General features: G+C 37.9%; 1 protein-coding gene across 1 annotated transcript in view; it reads left to right on the top strand.

Annotated features, from left to right (window-relative positions):
• The window catches only part of STARD9 (StAR related lipid transfer domain containing 9), a 113,682-nt gene that overhangs the window by 76,165 nt on the left and 20,977 nt on the right, over positions 1-16,540 (top strand). The window contains exons 23-26 of the mRNA XM_063318298.1: positions 177-420; positions 2,309-2,774; positions 5,547-15,323; positions 16,095-16,292. Coding sequence (XP_063174368.1) covers positions 177-420; positions 2,309-2,774; positions 5,547-15,323; positions 16,095-16,292 — 10,685 coding nt within the window. The remainder of the gene's footprint in view (positions 1-176; positions 421-2,308; positions 2,775-5,546; positions 15,324-16,094; positions 16,293-16,540) is intronic.

The raw sequence follows: 16,540 nt of genomic DNA, 5'->3' as shown, positions 1-16,540 counted from the left end.
CCAATGAGAATTCTGACCTTACTGTGACATCACACATACGAACTAGTGTACTCTCAGACACACAGATGCATTTTGTCCTGTCAGCATCGTCTTTGCTATCACCAGCATTGAAATCTTTCCTTGTACAAATAGATATTTCCATTTTTCCTGATTTAAAAGCTTATCTGATATAAAAGGATAGAAACATGCTTCCTTCTGTATTTAAAATATTTTTCACATTTTCTAGCAAAAAACCGAGCGATCGTGCATATGAAGAATGCCAGCCAAAGTTGAAAAACCATGCGATTCTTCAAAACACGGAAATTCAACAGCAGCAACAGTATGTTGAAGAATTACAGCAGCAGATCTTGGATGGGCAGGTCAAAGCTGAGCAAGAACTAAAAAATGACCAGGCAGTAATTAATCAGCAAGTCAGAGAAAGTATGGGATGCTGATTTTTTCCTTTCTATCTCTTATTATTACTTTACAGTCTTATTTTTAACACCAGCGCTTCATATGTCTGGTTACTAATTTTACTCTTCTTTCCTTTGATCACTATTTTCACTAATTCTTAAAATAGGGTAGAGTTTAAATTAGCTGCATGGATCTTTTCAAGAGTTCTTTAATACATATCTTGACCTTCTCAAAATGAATGACTTGAGAAATTTCTAGTCTTTAAATTGGGATTTGGCTGCAGAATTTGTAAATCAGGTTGTGCAGGATACTTCCTTTTCCTAATCTTTAGGTCAAATGAGCTCCCTCAGAAGCACAAATAATCATCTTTCTGTGCAATCATTGAGTGTCATTTTTGCCCTTAGATGCAGTTGTTTTGGTGCCATTTTTCTCGCCTGAAGCTCCTAGTTTAATTTTCTTCCTAGTTTAATCCTGATGGTAATCCTAGCCAATTTGTGGGCTGGTGTCACTAAAGATTTGAAGGGAGGGGGAAATCAAGCTAGTGCTTTCTGAATTACTTATCGAGAAATCATCCAGGGAATGATTCAACGTGTTTTTGTCGTATAGCTACAGTCAGTGAGTAAGCATGTACGTAACATCTCTGTTGACATTGGTACAATCAAAAAGCCACAAGTACATTCAACCTTGTGGCATCCTATTCAATCTCATTCTAGTTTGAAAAGAACATTGATGAGCTTCCTTTGAGTATAGTTTTCAAACCAGCTGTGGATTCAGCTAATAGACCTGATATCCAGCCCATAATACACTAATCGGAATGCCATGGGGAATTTTGTTAAATGGTTTAAAGTTACAGAAGTACAGGTTCTGCTTGAAGGTTAAGAATAGCTTCCTAATGACAATGAAACTAGGTACCAGGAGAGATGGCTGACTCCCCTTTAGTGGATGTGTCCAAACAAATACTAGATATCCACCTGCTGGGGATGCTGTGGTTTGTATTCCTGTATTGCATAGAGCAGCCTTTTTTGACCCTGGAAGAACCCTTGAAATATTTTTCAGGCCTTGGGGAACCCCTGCACATTCAGGCTCAAATATAGGCCAGAAGATGCAAAATTATTATATTTGTTTCATGTGTATGCCTGTATACATGCATTAATAGTGTTCTTAAACCGAAAATGAAGAATGAAACTTACACTAGGTGCTATTTGCAGTTTAGCTGTTGTTAATAATAAAGAGATTAAACACTAATTGGATTGTGTAGAGCAGCAAAATTTCAAGGCCCTTGGCTTCATTTCAAAGGCAATATGGTCAATAGATCACAATTCATGGGTTTACGAAAGCTATTTTGTACTGATTGACTGATTGAATTTACTGCTCATCTCGGCAATGTGACTCTAAGCAGCTCACAATACAGAATCCATAAAAACACAGGGAGTATCATAAAAACAATGTTGTGATGTAGCGAAAGCCCTTATAAGATTATCTCTCAGTCAAAAAGGGCTTTATCACCAGCTTGGCCACAATGCCTGAGGGAAAAGCCAGGTCTTCAAGGCTTTCTAGAAGACTAACAGTGTTGGGGCCATCTGAATCTCAGGGAGGATGCTGTTACCTGACCTTATCTGATTTCTTAAAATAAAATGAAAAAAATTAAATGGATGAAATATAATTCTGTAAGAAGAAGATTGTGAAAACTTATAGCATAATATATTTATTAGTCTTTAAATATCATAGGACTTTCCATTGTTTTTGCTGCAAAAAATTAAGACTGATACTTTTCTGGATAAAATCAACTTAGAAGTCATTTAACTGTGTATTAACTCTTAAATAGGCCCTATCTGTTGATAATTAGGATAATTACTTAAAACACCTAATTACCAAGACCACTTCTTAATATTTGCATTTATTTGTTTGTTCCTAGACCAGCAGTGCCTCACTGATGAGAAGAAACGTCTGGCTAAGCAAGAGCAGCGGGAGTCTGCTGTGCAGACCGAGGTCAAATCATACGCCGAAGCTGGAGTTCAGCATGAATCAGATTGGGAGAGTGGCCCTTCCCTGACAGAGCAGAACAAGAAGAAATTAGTGCAGCTAGAACTTTTACAAAAATACTCTTTGAAGAAAGCAGAAAGGCATTTACGTCGGAAGACAGTTAAACTGCATTTGGAGAGGATTGTGAAGAAGCAGAAATTGCTAGAAGCAAAGAAAAACCTGGAACGGTTAGAAGCTACTTGCTGGATCAGCAAAGAGAGTGTGAAATCTCTGCAGTTGTTGAACCAAGATACCAGCACTGAGTCTTGGGATTGCAAATGTTCATGGCCAGGATCAAACCCAGACTCTTTGCAATGCCAAAGGAAGACTTGCTTAAAACTTCAGTCACCACAGTCCAGGTAAATAACATACTAGCTTTTAATATATGCATGCATGCTTGTATTTGCAATGTTTATATATTGCCACTTCCACATGGACTCCCACCAGTTTACAAAAGTAAACATAAAATCCATAAAGGATCATTAAAATCAGTAATGCACATTCACAACATAATGCCAGAGTCCATAATAAACATTCACACCCAGTTCCTAAAATCATACATTAATAAAAAGTAATTAAAACCTCTAGAGAAAAGCTCAGTCTTTCTAATTGTCATTGGGGTGGTCACCATTCAGATCTCCATGGGAAAGGCTAGAACATAAGCTAAAAAACACCATGCTGTTTTCTCCCCACAGCTCACACAGCAAGAGGGACTCTCAACATTCCACTGCTCCAGATAGTCAGTTTAATAAGAAGAAGTTGGTCCTCCAAGTACCTAGGCACTAAGTTATGTAGGACCTCTTAGGTGAAAACCAGCCTCTGAATGGTACTGCGAGGCCTGTTGGAAATCAAAGCAGTGCCAACAAAACCAGTGTTACAGTATATGGCATTGGAGCTCTCACACACCAACTGGTCAGATTCTCTATGTTTCCACCAACTGCAGCTTCCAGGTAGTCTTCCACATTCCACAAATGCAATCCCACCTAGAGTGCATTGTAGTATTTGATTCTGGAAGTGATAGGAGTTGGAGACTGGGCAATAGTTGGCAAAAATAGCTGGATCCAGAGGGGTGCCTCCAAAGTGGCAGGCATAAATACCCTCGCAAGGCACTGACTACCTCTCTGATCGAGGCATTTATACTTTTCTGTGCTTTCTTAAGGAGACAGGTAGGGCATGGATCTATCCCACATGTAGCAGAACCTATTTCACACATCACCCTATCTACTTCCTTGGTATCAACAGGCTAAAACAAATCCCAGATAACATTGCAAGACACTATTCCATTCACCTCTTTTAACCTCACCCAATGCAGAGCGCAGGCCAGAGTGAATTTGAGTTGTTTTATCCTTGAAATGCTGCCCCAAGCGGGAATATTCACTTGTCCATTGCCCACCAGAAATGTGCAGATCACCCTAAGAAATGCTGTTGGGGCACATTCCACAAATGCAGTGAAGTTGGAGAAGCAGTACAGCTTTGTATAGCATTGCAATCTGAGGTTGTATGTACCTAATTTTAAGACCTGCTAAGGACCAGATGATTTTTATTATGTCCTGATATGTAAAACTATAGAACTCAAAGAGGGTGTACTTTCTTTTTCCCAGGACTGTAATCTATACAATTAATCCCCCAACTAATAAGTACAATGCTCTGTTGTGCAATGTATAATGTTTCCTGACAGACTTCAAAAGTAATCCTACATAGAACATATTGCAGTGAAGTCCATGCAATCTTATCAATGTAATAAGAATTAAAAATGCTAATATGTTCAGGTGTTTTTAAAAGCGTTTGTTTCTAGCTGTATGATGTAGCTTTAGGGTTTTATAGATTTTGTCTAGATCTTCATGATTCAGTGTCTTTATTTTATTTATTTATTTTGTATACTTCCCCTCCATCTACACTAACAAGGAACTCTAAGTAGTGAACAGATAAAAAAACAAAAACTAGTTCACAAACTATTAAAAGAAAATGATCAGAGTCTCCTGATCAAATCTCCATACCAATTTATTGGGCCCACCCACGTCAGCACCCCGTTAACACTGTAGCCCCAGTGCCTGGGGGAATAGCTGGATCTTCATGGCCTTCTGGAAGGCCAACAGGGATGTCCATATCTCAGTGGGGAGGCCATTCCATGAGACAGACACCAGGACAGAGAAGACATGTTTCCTAGGGCCCATCAAGTAACACTGCTCCACTGATGGCACCTGGAGCACACCCATGCTATCTGATCTGCTGGGACGAGCAGAAGCCACCAGGCAGAGGCATTCCCACAAGTAACCTGGCCCCATGCCACCTAGGCTTAAAAGGTGGCAGCCAGCTCTTAAATATAGGCATTTAAGGCAACATAAAAGCTTTTAATATATTATGATTATTGTATGTGATTAACAAAGGGCAATTTGTTAACTGACTAAGATTTCTTCTAGTGAAGAAATCCTCACGGATATCCTGGGACAAATTGTACTTTCATATGAAAGATCCTTACGTTTCTTGTTTCTAATTATACAGAATTATATATCTCAATTGTTCTTATTTTAATGTTTCCTGAAATGAATAAACTAGAAAGACTTATGCAGTGAATGCCAAATGGTGAGGCATGTTAAAATCTTATCAACTGGTAGCAGATACTATTAAAAGAAACAAAATTAAAACCTCAAATTTTATAATATGTAGTTCGGGATGACATTTTTAAAAGTAAAAGCCTCAATTTAACATCAGAAATCCTTTGGGCTTCATAAATCAACCCATAATGTGTTAAAATTGCCTGGTCAGGCAAACCATAGTCATTGAGAGCTTCTAAAACTTCTTACTAGTTCCAAGAACTGAAATGAGCTCTTCCCCTGAAGTTCTTCTGTTGGTTAGACAAATTGTTTGGGGATAAGAAACTGAATACAGGAATGAGGAAAAGTGCTTTATTGTGAACTTACTTCGTGTATATGCATATTCTTCCTGGTTAGAAGAAGTAGTCATACTATAAACTCTTAGCATAGGCCCTCCTGGTCTCTTGTCTCAGTCTGTCCATTCACAGAGCAGCCTCTTAGTTCCTGAATAAATGTCTCTAGTGGTGTAATTGCCTTACAAATTCACAGCAAACTATGGGAAACTTATTATTAAATGGTTGATTTTTTTTTCTACAGTTTTTTCTTGAAGAGTGATTCCTCTCAGTTATCTACCTCAGCACATAGCTACGCATGCTCCATAATCAATCCACCAAGGAAATCTCTGTCTGCAGAATACCTTCCCAGAGCAGTCCAAGAACTTTCCAGAAGAAATATTCATGAGGAAAAAGATGGATCTTTCCTAGCCCAAAAACAGCTAATCAAAAAACAGGACACCTATGTCAGAAATAAAGGAATAGTGGAAAATAACCATAATACAGAAGTCATTTATCTTGGTACACATAACCAAACAATGGAGAGATCAGATAATAGCTTACGACCAACCAAATCTAAAGTCCAGATTTCAAAGGCCTGTACTTCTGATCATTTTAAGGAAAAGCATAAACCTGAAACAAAGAAGGAAGGGCCTGAAATTAAAGAACTAGGAGAATTAATTCAGTACTCAGGGGAGCACTTAGAAGAGAATGCAGCTCAGGAAGCCAGTAGAAAATTTCAGGTGGATAAAAGAAAAAAACACCAAAGTTCACTTTCTGGAAATTCTATTAAGAAACTTAAAAAATCATCAGTACGTAGTAAGCCATTTCTACAGCAACTGACCCGAACCCCAAAGAACTTTAAAAAAGGTTCATTGGACAAACAATCATTAGAACAGCATGAATTATTGAGGGTGGCACCTTCAGCAAGAAGCCTTAATAATCTAGACAGTCATGTACCACTCTGTCATGGGAAAAGAAGATGGTGTAGTGCTGAAGTGCTGAGTGATAGAATCTCCAAAACAGTCCCGGATCCACTGACCAGCTGGCAAGAAGATGAAGACATTGAGTTTTCTGACACAGATAGTACTTATTCTGTGGATTCTCTTTCATGTGCTAATTCAGAAGTACTGACAGGACAGTTGAGTCACCTGGAGGAATCAGCTCAAACAGACACTGTGGAATTAGAGGGTTCAGAAAGCGATGACAGCCAAATGTCACAAGATTCACTTACAGAAAAAGAAAATGAAACTGAAAGCCAAGATATAAAGAATTTCCCTGAAATACAAGAAGAACCTATTAAGCTTTGCAAAGACAATAATTATCAGGCTTTCTCACTGTTAACAAACACATCCACATCAGGCAATCTGACTATCAAAGCAAGAAGTTTTTCTCTGGATAGCTTAGGTGATGCTGATGAGGTGTCAGATCTTGCAGAAGAATCTAAACTAGATGCTTACGATGAAGTGCCAGCAGAAGTTTTTTGGAAGCAGCAAAATCTAAGGTCCAACTCTGTTGTGAGCAACCAACAGAACAAGCTTGAGATCTGTAGTGAAACTGTAAGAAAATCTAGTGTGTTGAGTCTCAATGCAAGTTCTTTTTATCTAGATGCCAGCTCACAGTCTAGTTCTGTTTGTGATCAAACACTAAACAAGATGAAAATCAGTTTTTCAGGGCAAGGTGGCTCAGAAGATCAAGTGTCACACATTGTCGGTGAAAATCTTCCAGTTTTGACAGATGCTTGGCTGTCCAACAATTTGAAAAATGAAAAGAATAGACCCATAATAGCTGTTCCTTCATCTCAAGACCATTCAGAATTTCAGGTTGCTCAGATGTACCCTGTTAATAAGTCAAACTACTGGATGAAGAAGGATGGCATAAGACAATCAGCTGCTGAATTATCATTTGTTTCTTGCAATAAAAAACCTCATCAGATTTCTCATGAGCCAAATAAGATTGAAATGCTAATATCATCTACCGCACCATCAGTACCTTTACCGGAAACAAGGAAACATCTTGAGGTTGAAGCTCCAGAAGACACATCGTCATTTTCTTTTTCAACCAAAAATACATCATTTGGTCATGTTTCCATATTTCCTACAAAGCCGTGGTACTGTGAGGCTGCTTCTTTGCCTACACCTGATTGTCAGCAGCCTAATAGCTTATCTGAGGCAAGATCCATCAGTGAATGGAAAGAAACATCCAGCTGTTTGAAACCAGCCTCAGAGTCTCTTTCTTCACTTTATTCTGAGATTTCCAGAGATCAAGACTTTAAAAATAACCTCTTAATTTCTGTCCCAAATGCTCCTATTTTACAGAAAGAAGAAAGTTATGTAAATACTAATTTTGAAGAATGTCTCTTTAGAACAATTGAAAAGGGCGACGCCAATTCTGATTCAGATAGTAGCATAAGGGACTCAAAAACAGTTGAGTCAAACCACACAAATGAAGTGGCCTTTCGCTCCAGTGACCAGTTTGCAACATTAATGCAGAACTCTGAAGCTGAAAAAGTCAATATGCAAGAGCACAGAGATGTCCTGACAGAGGTTTATAACACTCCTGCTTTAGAGGGTCCCATATTTAGAGAAGTGGAAGAAGAAGTACCTCAAAGTGAAGAATGGGATTCAAAAAATAAATCTAAATTTCAGACAAAATGCTTAATGAGTGATTCTCTTCCAAACTTAAAAGTTGATTATTCTGGAAATAATGTGAGCCAGAAAGCTTTGCCAACTTTTAATGCTGAAAATATGATGGAGAAGAGCAACGAGGAGGACAAATGTACTATGAATTCTGCTTCCAAGCAAGGAACACCTTTATCTGTTCCTGTGGATTTTGTGATTGACAAATCAGTAGATGTAAGTGAGAAAAAAGCTAACACTTCACTTGATTGTTCTTGTGAAATAAGTGAAAAATCCACTCCACAATTCAGCTCAGGTATGTGTTATGAAGACATACCTAGGATGAAGGATGTTTGTGAGATGAGATCTTTCATGGAAAATAATAGCAATCTCCCAGATCAGAAACATACTCTTCATAAAGAGATTGTGTGTAACTCCTTCATTCACTCCGGAAAAACCAATGCTTGTTGGATACCTGCATTAAGAGAGCAGAAAGAAGCTCCAGTTTTGCATTATTTATTTAATAAAAATGATTGCTTGGGAGCAGGACTGCATTCTGATCTATCCACAAATAACACTGGAAAGGAGTCTAGAAAAACTTTGGGAGAAGATGGAATTTTATCAGTCACAGCTTCTCAAAAACTCAGGCTATATATTAATAAAACATCTAGCAATCTAAAAGAGGCTGTTGCCAGAAGAATCCCTACAACTTCAGAGGGAAATCAGGTTGAATATTATAGTAAGACCATAAACTCTGAAGAACTCAATAAGCTAGTAATTAGTATCAATAAGCTGGAAAGTGATCTTTTAGAAATGAAATGTAGTCAGAGTAAAAGTATACAGAATTACTGTACAGCTGAAGTTTTAGAAAGTAGGAGAAACTCTGAAAGCTCTAATTTGATTCAGAGACCCAGCAGTGATAATGAGAAATGTTACGAGAACCAATCTGTAACTGTAGCAGTAGAAGATGAAGAGAAGGTCCACTTGAGGGATTCTAGGGAAGAAGATCTGTGTGCATCAAAGCTAGCAATGAAGTGTGAGAGTAATATCCACATACCCAATGTTAATCATAATAAATTCCAAGAAAATGGAAAACAAAGCATTTTTCCTCCAGACATAAAAGAAAGCTCTAAAAGCACAGTAGAATTTCCTGACAAATATGAACAACCAGTTAAAAATGATATTGGTACAGAAAATATCCATGGTTCTGAACCATCAGTGACTGCAGTGACCATGAAGTATAGGCAAGATACTAACTTAAACTACAATAAAGAAGATAAAATATGTAGTAACACTGAGATGTGTTCAGCAGAAATCTTAACAAAATATCCTAATGCTATTCAGGAAGATAAAGTTGATGGAGGTATAAATTGTTCTCGAAGAGTAGATAAAGAGCAAAGAGATGCAAGAAAAAATGAAGGATGTGTGAATTCAAAATTAACTGGGTTACAACTTGCTGAAAATACTGCCTTACTGCAAGATAATCAGACTCAATGTTTTACTAATTGTGACAACAGTAATGGAACAAAACTTGATACTGCCAGAACCCCAGAAACATACGTCAATGCTTCTAAATTGGAAAAACAAGATGAACTTGGTTTACCAGAAAAACATCTTCCTAGTGTTGAAACACATGTTGAGAAAGGATCAGCAAATCTTTGGAATCATGTGAGTGAAATATTGAAAGACAGTAATGATAGTGCTGATTTAGGTGATAATAAAGGTGTCACTGAGCAGTGTGGAATTAAAAAAGAGCTAGTTAATGACATTGAAAGTATTCATGCATCTCAACCTCCCATAAATTATTCTCAGAACTCTGTTTCAGAACACTGTGACACAAATTTTGTTGGAAATAGTCTTGACGCTTATAAATATATACCAATTCACTGCCTTCCTAAGGAAAATGGGCAAGTACATGTGATAACTCTGGGACAATTATGTATACCTGAGGTTCTGTCTCAAACCATCAAGGCACAAAACATGCATACTTTCAAAGCAGGAAAGGAAGAGGAGTATTTTGAAGAAAATAGTGAAAATCCAGAACAGGATATCTTCCAAGATCAAGCTTTACCAGCAAACAAATGCAATTACTGCTTTTCAGATAGTGATGCATCTTTAAGTGAAGTATCAAAACAAAAAGAATTGCTACCTCACATGTTTTCAAGGAATGATACTGATATTATTGATAACTTAATGCCAGTTAACCAAAGAGATGCACTAGAAAATACAAATCAAGATTATGATTTAACTTCAATCACTGTTACAAGATTTTCCCATGATCATGCACAAAGTCCTTTGTTACAAGGAAAAGTTACAAATGGGGAAAATAGGAACAGTGATTCTACTACAGCAAATGATTTGACAATGCCCTTGAGTAATGTCTGCAATGAAGTACTTCAGTATTATGAAACACAGATAGAGAGTGATGAAACACTATCTCCTGTTAACAGAGAGGGAATAAATAAATCTGTAGAGGATTTAATGTTAAATAAAACTTCAAATTCTGTATCTGAGCAGAGTCCTAATAAAGAGGGCACATACTCCAAATTTATGGAATGCCATAAATCATTAGATTATGCTTCTGTTGACGACACACAAAACAAAGTTATCCCTCACAAAAGGTTGGATTCTTTTGTAAGTCACAATGTAGGGAAGTTTCATGATGAAGGCAAAAAGTCAGAACAATTGTTAAATTCATTCAATATACCTCAGAGAGAAAGTGCTACGTTAGACTTAATATTTTCCACTTCAGTATTCAGAGGTGAGGTAGAAGAAATGACACCTTCTTCTCAAGATTGTCTTAAGAATAGTCGCAGCCAGAAAGAAATGGATTCATTAGTGCAATATAATCAGGAAGATAAATGCCTTGTTACCAAGTATGTTGAAAGAGAATGCAAAACCAATATTGAGAAATATAATGAATTGGTGGGATGTCAAACAGGAACCACAGAAATACTTGCATGCAGAACTTCTCATGATTTCTCTATAGAACATAACTCTGTAGCAACCTTTGAAGATGGTGAGAATCTTTCAGGTAATTCTGATAAACCTATATGGGAAGATACTTGTTTTATGGAAGACTATGGTTCAGGATGCAATATGAATTCTTACATTTCTGACCACTCTGCTGGACACTTGAACAGATTAGCTACAGATGATCTTCATTTTGAGGAGAGTAAGTATATTAACTTGAAAGTGTCTGATTTTCCTGTGTCAAGTGCAGATGATTATGCTTTACATCAACAAGACAGCAAAATTGATAGACAGAGTGATAGCATAAAAAGCATTGAAGAGATCTATCAGAACGAAAAACAAGGTCAAAATGTTTTCCCTGAATGTATCTGTGACCAAGCAAATGTATCTTTACAGCCTGAGCATTACATGACAAGGACAGAAACAAAATCGCCTGAAAGAAACTTGCTTACTCCTCAACCTTTTAATCAAAGAAGCAGTTGCGAAGGAACAACACCTCCTAAATGTTCTGTGGAAGATTTTTCAGCTTGCACTTTATTTAAAAACGCCAGCCCTCTTGAGACCCCAAAGTCCCAAGAGTGTTCCACATGTTCTGTATGTAGTTCATATGCCAACTCACAGCAAGACGCCTTTCTGGCTTCCAGTTTGTCAGCTACGTTTCAATTCCAAGAAAGTAACTTGCTTTGTCATCAGGATTTACCAGATGTTTGTTGCTCATCTTCAGATATATCTCTTAAAAGCAGCGTAAGTCACAGTGAGACTCAGATACCTGCTGCTTTAAATCCTGCTCCATTAACCTGTCCTTCACTTGCTACCAGTCAGATGCAGGAAAGCCAGTGTGAAGGTTCTGAAATCCTTACCACGCAACTGTGTGCTTCAGAAACAATTCTTTTTCTTGCAAAAGAAAATGAATGTCTCCCATCATCTAGCTCTCAAAGAAACTCAATTTTAGATTGCAGTGGAATACATAATTTTAAATCTGAAAAAAAATACCACGAAGTGGCTGATTGTCAGGAACCTAGGAATATTGTTTTACCACAAAAAGAATGCTTAGAAAATAGTGACAAAAATTTATCTCATACTTTAAATACAAATCTTGATTTACAAAGAGAACAGAGTACGCTACTTTTAAACAGCAGCATGGAGGCAATAAATATTCCTACTACAAAAATAGATAACCATCATACAGCTGCATGTAAAGAGATGAAGGCTGAGAAAGAGATTTTGACATCAGATCAACTAAATGTCTCAAAAGAAAATGACAGTATCCCTTCCAGATATTTATCAATAAATAGCTATTTAACTTTGCAAGAAGAACCTGCATCAGCAATACATAAGAATAAAAATAACATTTCCACTTCACAGAATGCAAAAAGAATGAAAAAAAGTAGACAGTGGCCAGATTTGCAGAGTCATAGCTTATCAGCACCAGTGATTGCCACATCTGTCATTGAATGTGCTTCAGAAAACTCTGAATTAGACTTTTCTGGTCATCCAGCTTCTAAGTCATTACAAGAATTAAATATGAGCATTGAGCCTCCCTCTCCAACTGGGGATGACATGTACAGTGCTGAAAGCTTGTCAAAATTAAAGACAGATAATGTCCCAATTAAGTATAAACCCAGATTTCAAAAGAAGTCTATTGAAGCCCAAGGAGACTATAAAGAACAATCTCAAGATATGCCTTCAGATTCACCCCCGCTTCATTGCCTAATACCTGTTGCTTACTCTACTGGTAATCCTACAGACAGAGAAGCTAGCAAATACTCAAATAGTATTACTTCACTGCATGGTTATCACATGAGCAAAAATGAAGAACTGAGATATCAGTCAGAGGCAACAAATGAACTAGATCAAGAGAATAATGATTCCATGCACTTTAATTCAAGTGATATAAACCCTTATATTCACCCATGGCAGCAAGATGAATGCTGCAAGATTGGTTGGAAACAATATATCTTTGGAAGTGCAAGTGATGTTTCCAGCAATCCTCCTCCACTGCGGTTGGATAATCAAACCGTTATGAGATGTTCTAGTGTGGATAATGGCTTGAACTCTCAAAACTCTCCTTTCCATTCTCATCTCAGTTCCTATGCTAATGCAAGAATGTTGTCCAGCACCCTTAGTAGCACAGAAGATCTCCAAAGGTGGGATGTTGCAAGAGAAGGTTTTGAATCTACACATTCTGATGGAAATGGCAAATGTGTTACAAATATTTCTCAGGATGAACTTGAAACCACACGACAAAATTGCATTTCCAGTTGTGAAAATGTTCTTCCGGATATGAGATGCACTCAACAATCTGAAAATACTTCCACACAAGTGGATGAAATTGTTCTACTCTACCCTACTAAAGCAGATTTATCATCTAATAAACAACAAGAAATACTTATTTGTGAACGGGAAACACAGACCGAAGCACCAACAAAGCATAAAAGACAGAAGAGGCACCGCAGAAGCTATACAGATGTACCTGCGGGAAAACCTGAGCCAAGCAAGGGTTCATTCCAAGAACCACCTTCTTGGTCAAGCGTGCAGAACATTTCCATGCACCTTTCACAGCTTCTTCACAACACCTCTGAGCTGCTTGGAAATTTGTCCTTACAAAGAATAAAAGATAATGAACCAAATTACCATAAAGCAATTGAACAGAGAACAAGCTTTAGTGTGCTTGATCGCTATACTCAGACAACAGAAGACATAGGCATTCAAACTGATATTTTAGGATATCCTCGAAGTACAATCAAGGACAGACAAATTAATGCCAATATGAAAAATGACCTAGTGAAATCTCAGGAAGTAAATGTTACTGTGAAACTAGTACATCCAGATACTATAACTCTACCTAAGGAAAGAACATCAGAAAGTAAAGGAAGGAATTTGCTGAGTATGCCTGACATAAGAAGTCATGATGTTGATACTCAAGAACATTATTATATGCCTCAATCTACCTTAGGTATACATTCCAGTTCTTCCACAGAAGTGCCTAAAACACCATTAAATATTTCGTCACCTGCTTTCAGTAGCCCCAAAGCATATCCAGCTGCATCCTCATTATATAATTCTAGGCTTGAGTCTTCAGCTACTACAGCTGCCAGTCCTGCTTCCTGTATCTCTCTCTCTCCCAACTGTTACTTTCAAGATAAGAATCCTATTGATCAAACTAGCATTCCAGAAACAAGGGAACTATACTGTAAAAGCAACTTGCTAGTTGACCGAGCCTCTTCCCCAATTTTGATACTTAGTGCAAATCCAACCAACCAGCAACCTACATCAGAGATGTTGACTAGTTCTTGCAAAGCGTCAGTTGGGCAACAGGTAAGAAGTACTGAAAATTCAGAAACTGGTTTGAAAAAAAAAGACTCAGATCTACAGTACCGTATGAGTTCTTGGGAGCCACGTGTTGATATTTCTTCACATGCTGAGGTAGACAGTGAGTCTACCACACCTAGAGAGAGCAAGGATAAAAGGTCTGGAAATGGCTTGGATAAGAACATGGAAATGGCTTTGGAAAGAACTCTTTCCAAAAAAGGTACTTCAAAACAAAAGCACAGATTTACCATTGACACACATGCTGCAGTTCACACCGAGAGACTTTATCACTCAAGCAATACTTTAGAACTTTCTAGCCATGGGGAATATGTAATTGATGATCATGGAGAGACCCTTCCCACAGAACATTCATTTCATCAGATACAAGCCATGAGAAGGGCAAGAAACTTCTCAGGAGGAATCAAAAGTGGAAGCTCCATTAGAAATTCAGAATGCTCACCAACTAAAAAGTCTTTACCAAAATCTTTAAATGAGCATCATACATCTTCATGCGTAAAATCTGATGAGACTCATGAATGTGTTCCTGATTCTTCTCAATCATGCCATCAGGCCTGGAGAAATGAGAAGGGTGACTCTTTTCTCAAGTCAGAAATGAATGACATGCAAGATGGTGATGGTGATGATGATGATACAAATACAGGATCTGATACTGATAGTGAATGTAATACTGAAATTTTGCTACATGGGAACACTTCACTAGTAAAAGCCCACAGACTTCGAAGGTACAGTCTTCGTGACCTGCCCACGCACAATAAATTCAGCAACTGGTGTGGTGTGAAGGGAGCCCCTCACTCTTCTTTAACTAGCCTGACACAGAGTGCTAGTGATATCCACAGCCAGGCAGAAGGAAACTCAGTTAAGACAAGAGCAACTGAAATAGAAGAGCGATCCCTGCTTAGTGAAAGGAGAGCCAGAGAGATTGAGAGGCTACAAAGAGAGCGTGCCCAGGTTATGTCCGGAATACATTTAGACATGAGTCAGCAACCTCTTACTGTGGAACTCACTGAAGCAAAGCTAACCTATGGGATTGGGGAAACTGATGCCCAGCTGAGGATTCTTCAGAATGTAGTAGGCGAGGATTTGACATCAGTGCCCATAAAACAGCAGCTTTATGAAAGGTAATTACTCTATTTTCTCAACATTGCAGACTAGCTAAAAACAGCAAGAGTGTAAGACACCACCATCAACAGGAGATAGATAGAGTATGTTCATATTGCAGAACAGAAGTTGATATTATGAAACTTGAGCAGCTGCTGATAATCATATCTTCCAAAGAATTTCCTTCTTGGTAATGTGTAGTGAAATTTTCCCAGAACCATACATCAGAAGGAGTAGCTCCTTTTCAGACGGACAGCTGTTGTTAAAAGGCATAAGCTTTCGTGAACCTAATATCATTATATTACTAATTTCTTACTAGCAACCAATAATGGGGAGGGGAGAGGGAAAACCTGAAGTATAATATCATCAGAACACTTGTTCAAATATTATTCAGCATTGCTACCTATCACAGCACCTATCGGGTAAAGTAAGACAATGGCAGGGGATTCTGAGTTATCCTTCTTTCTGATGAATTAGGCATTATATATTCCAGTAACACTGGAAGTATTTTATAGCTATAACACACTTCTGCAAATGGGCTGCAGCCCAAGGCATGCTAACCTGGAAGTAATGTATATTAAACACAGTTTATTTCAGGTTCAGCCTGCATCCTGGTAGGGGCTTTATTCCTACCATCTGATACGCCATCTTCTATCAGAATCCCTTTTGGGAGATGGGTGGTGATAAATTTGATTAATAAATAATAAATCAGTCTTTTAATGTTTTAAATATTTTAAAAGATACAACGTTTTTTATTTTAAATATCCTCATTTTCCTTATCCCCATAATAGGCACAAGAAATCAATTGAAATATTGAGGAAACAGAGAGAAGAGAGACTTCAGTGCTTCAGAAGGAGCCGCAGTCTTAGTCCACAAAAGCATCTGAGTCTGTTGCAAACCCTGGACAGTAACCAGAGAGAAACTGATCTCCCCAGTCGACGCCGTGAATACCTCCAGCAGCTGAGACGAGATGTGGTAGAAAATACAAGGTAGGGCTGGCCCGGGGCCGTTGAGAACAGCCTTTTGATAGGAGGTGCTGAGCATAAGTTTGAAAAGACAAGACACCCTTGAGCTATAGCTAAGTCCAAAGTCTCTGGTTTGTTTCAGCCATTTGATTTCTTTTTCAGCATTTAATACATAATTGAGTCTGAAGAAAGCAGGTTTTTACTGAAGAGAGTATTTTTTAAAACATAATGTGGATTCATTTCCCAGGACTTAGTTAAACTGTGAAGTTTTC

Source organism: Candoia aspera, chromosome 1 (genome assembly GCF_035149785.1).
Source record: "Candoia aspera isolate rCanAsp1 chromosome 1, rCanAsp1.hap2, whole genome shotgun sequence".
In the NCBI taxonomy this organism is placed as follows: Eukaryota; Metazoa; Chordata; class Lepidosauria; order Squamata; family Boidae; genus Candoia; species Candoia aspera.
The sequence above is the reverse complement of the archived record's forward strand: the minus strand, read 5'-3'. Positions and strand labels throughout refer to the sequence as shown.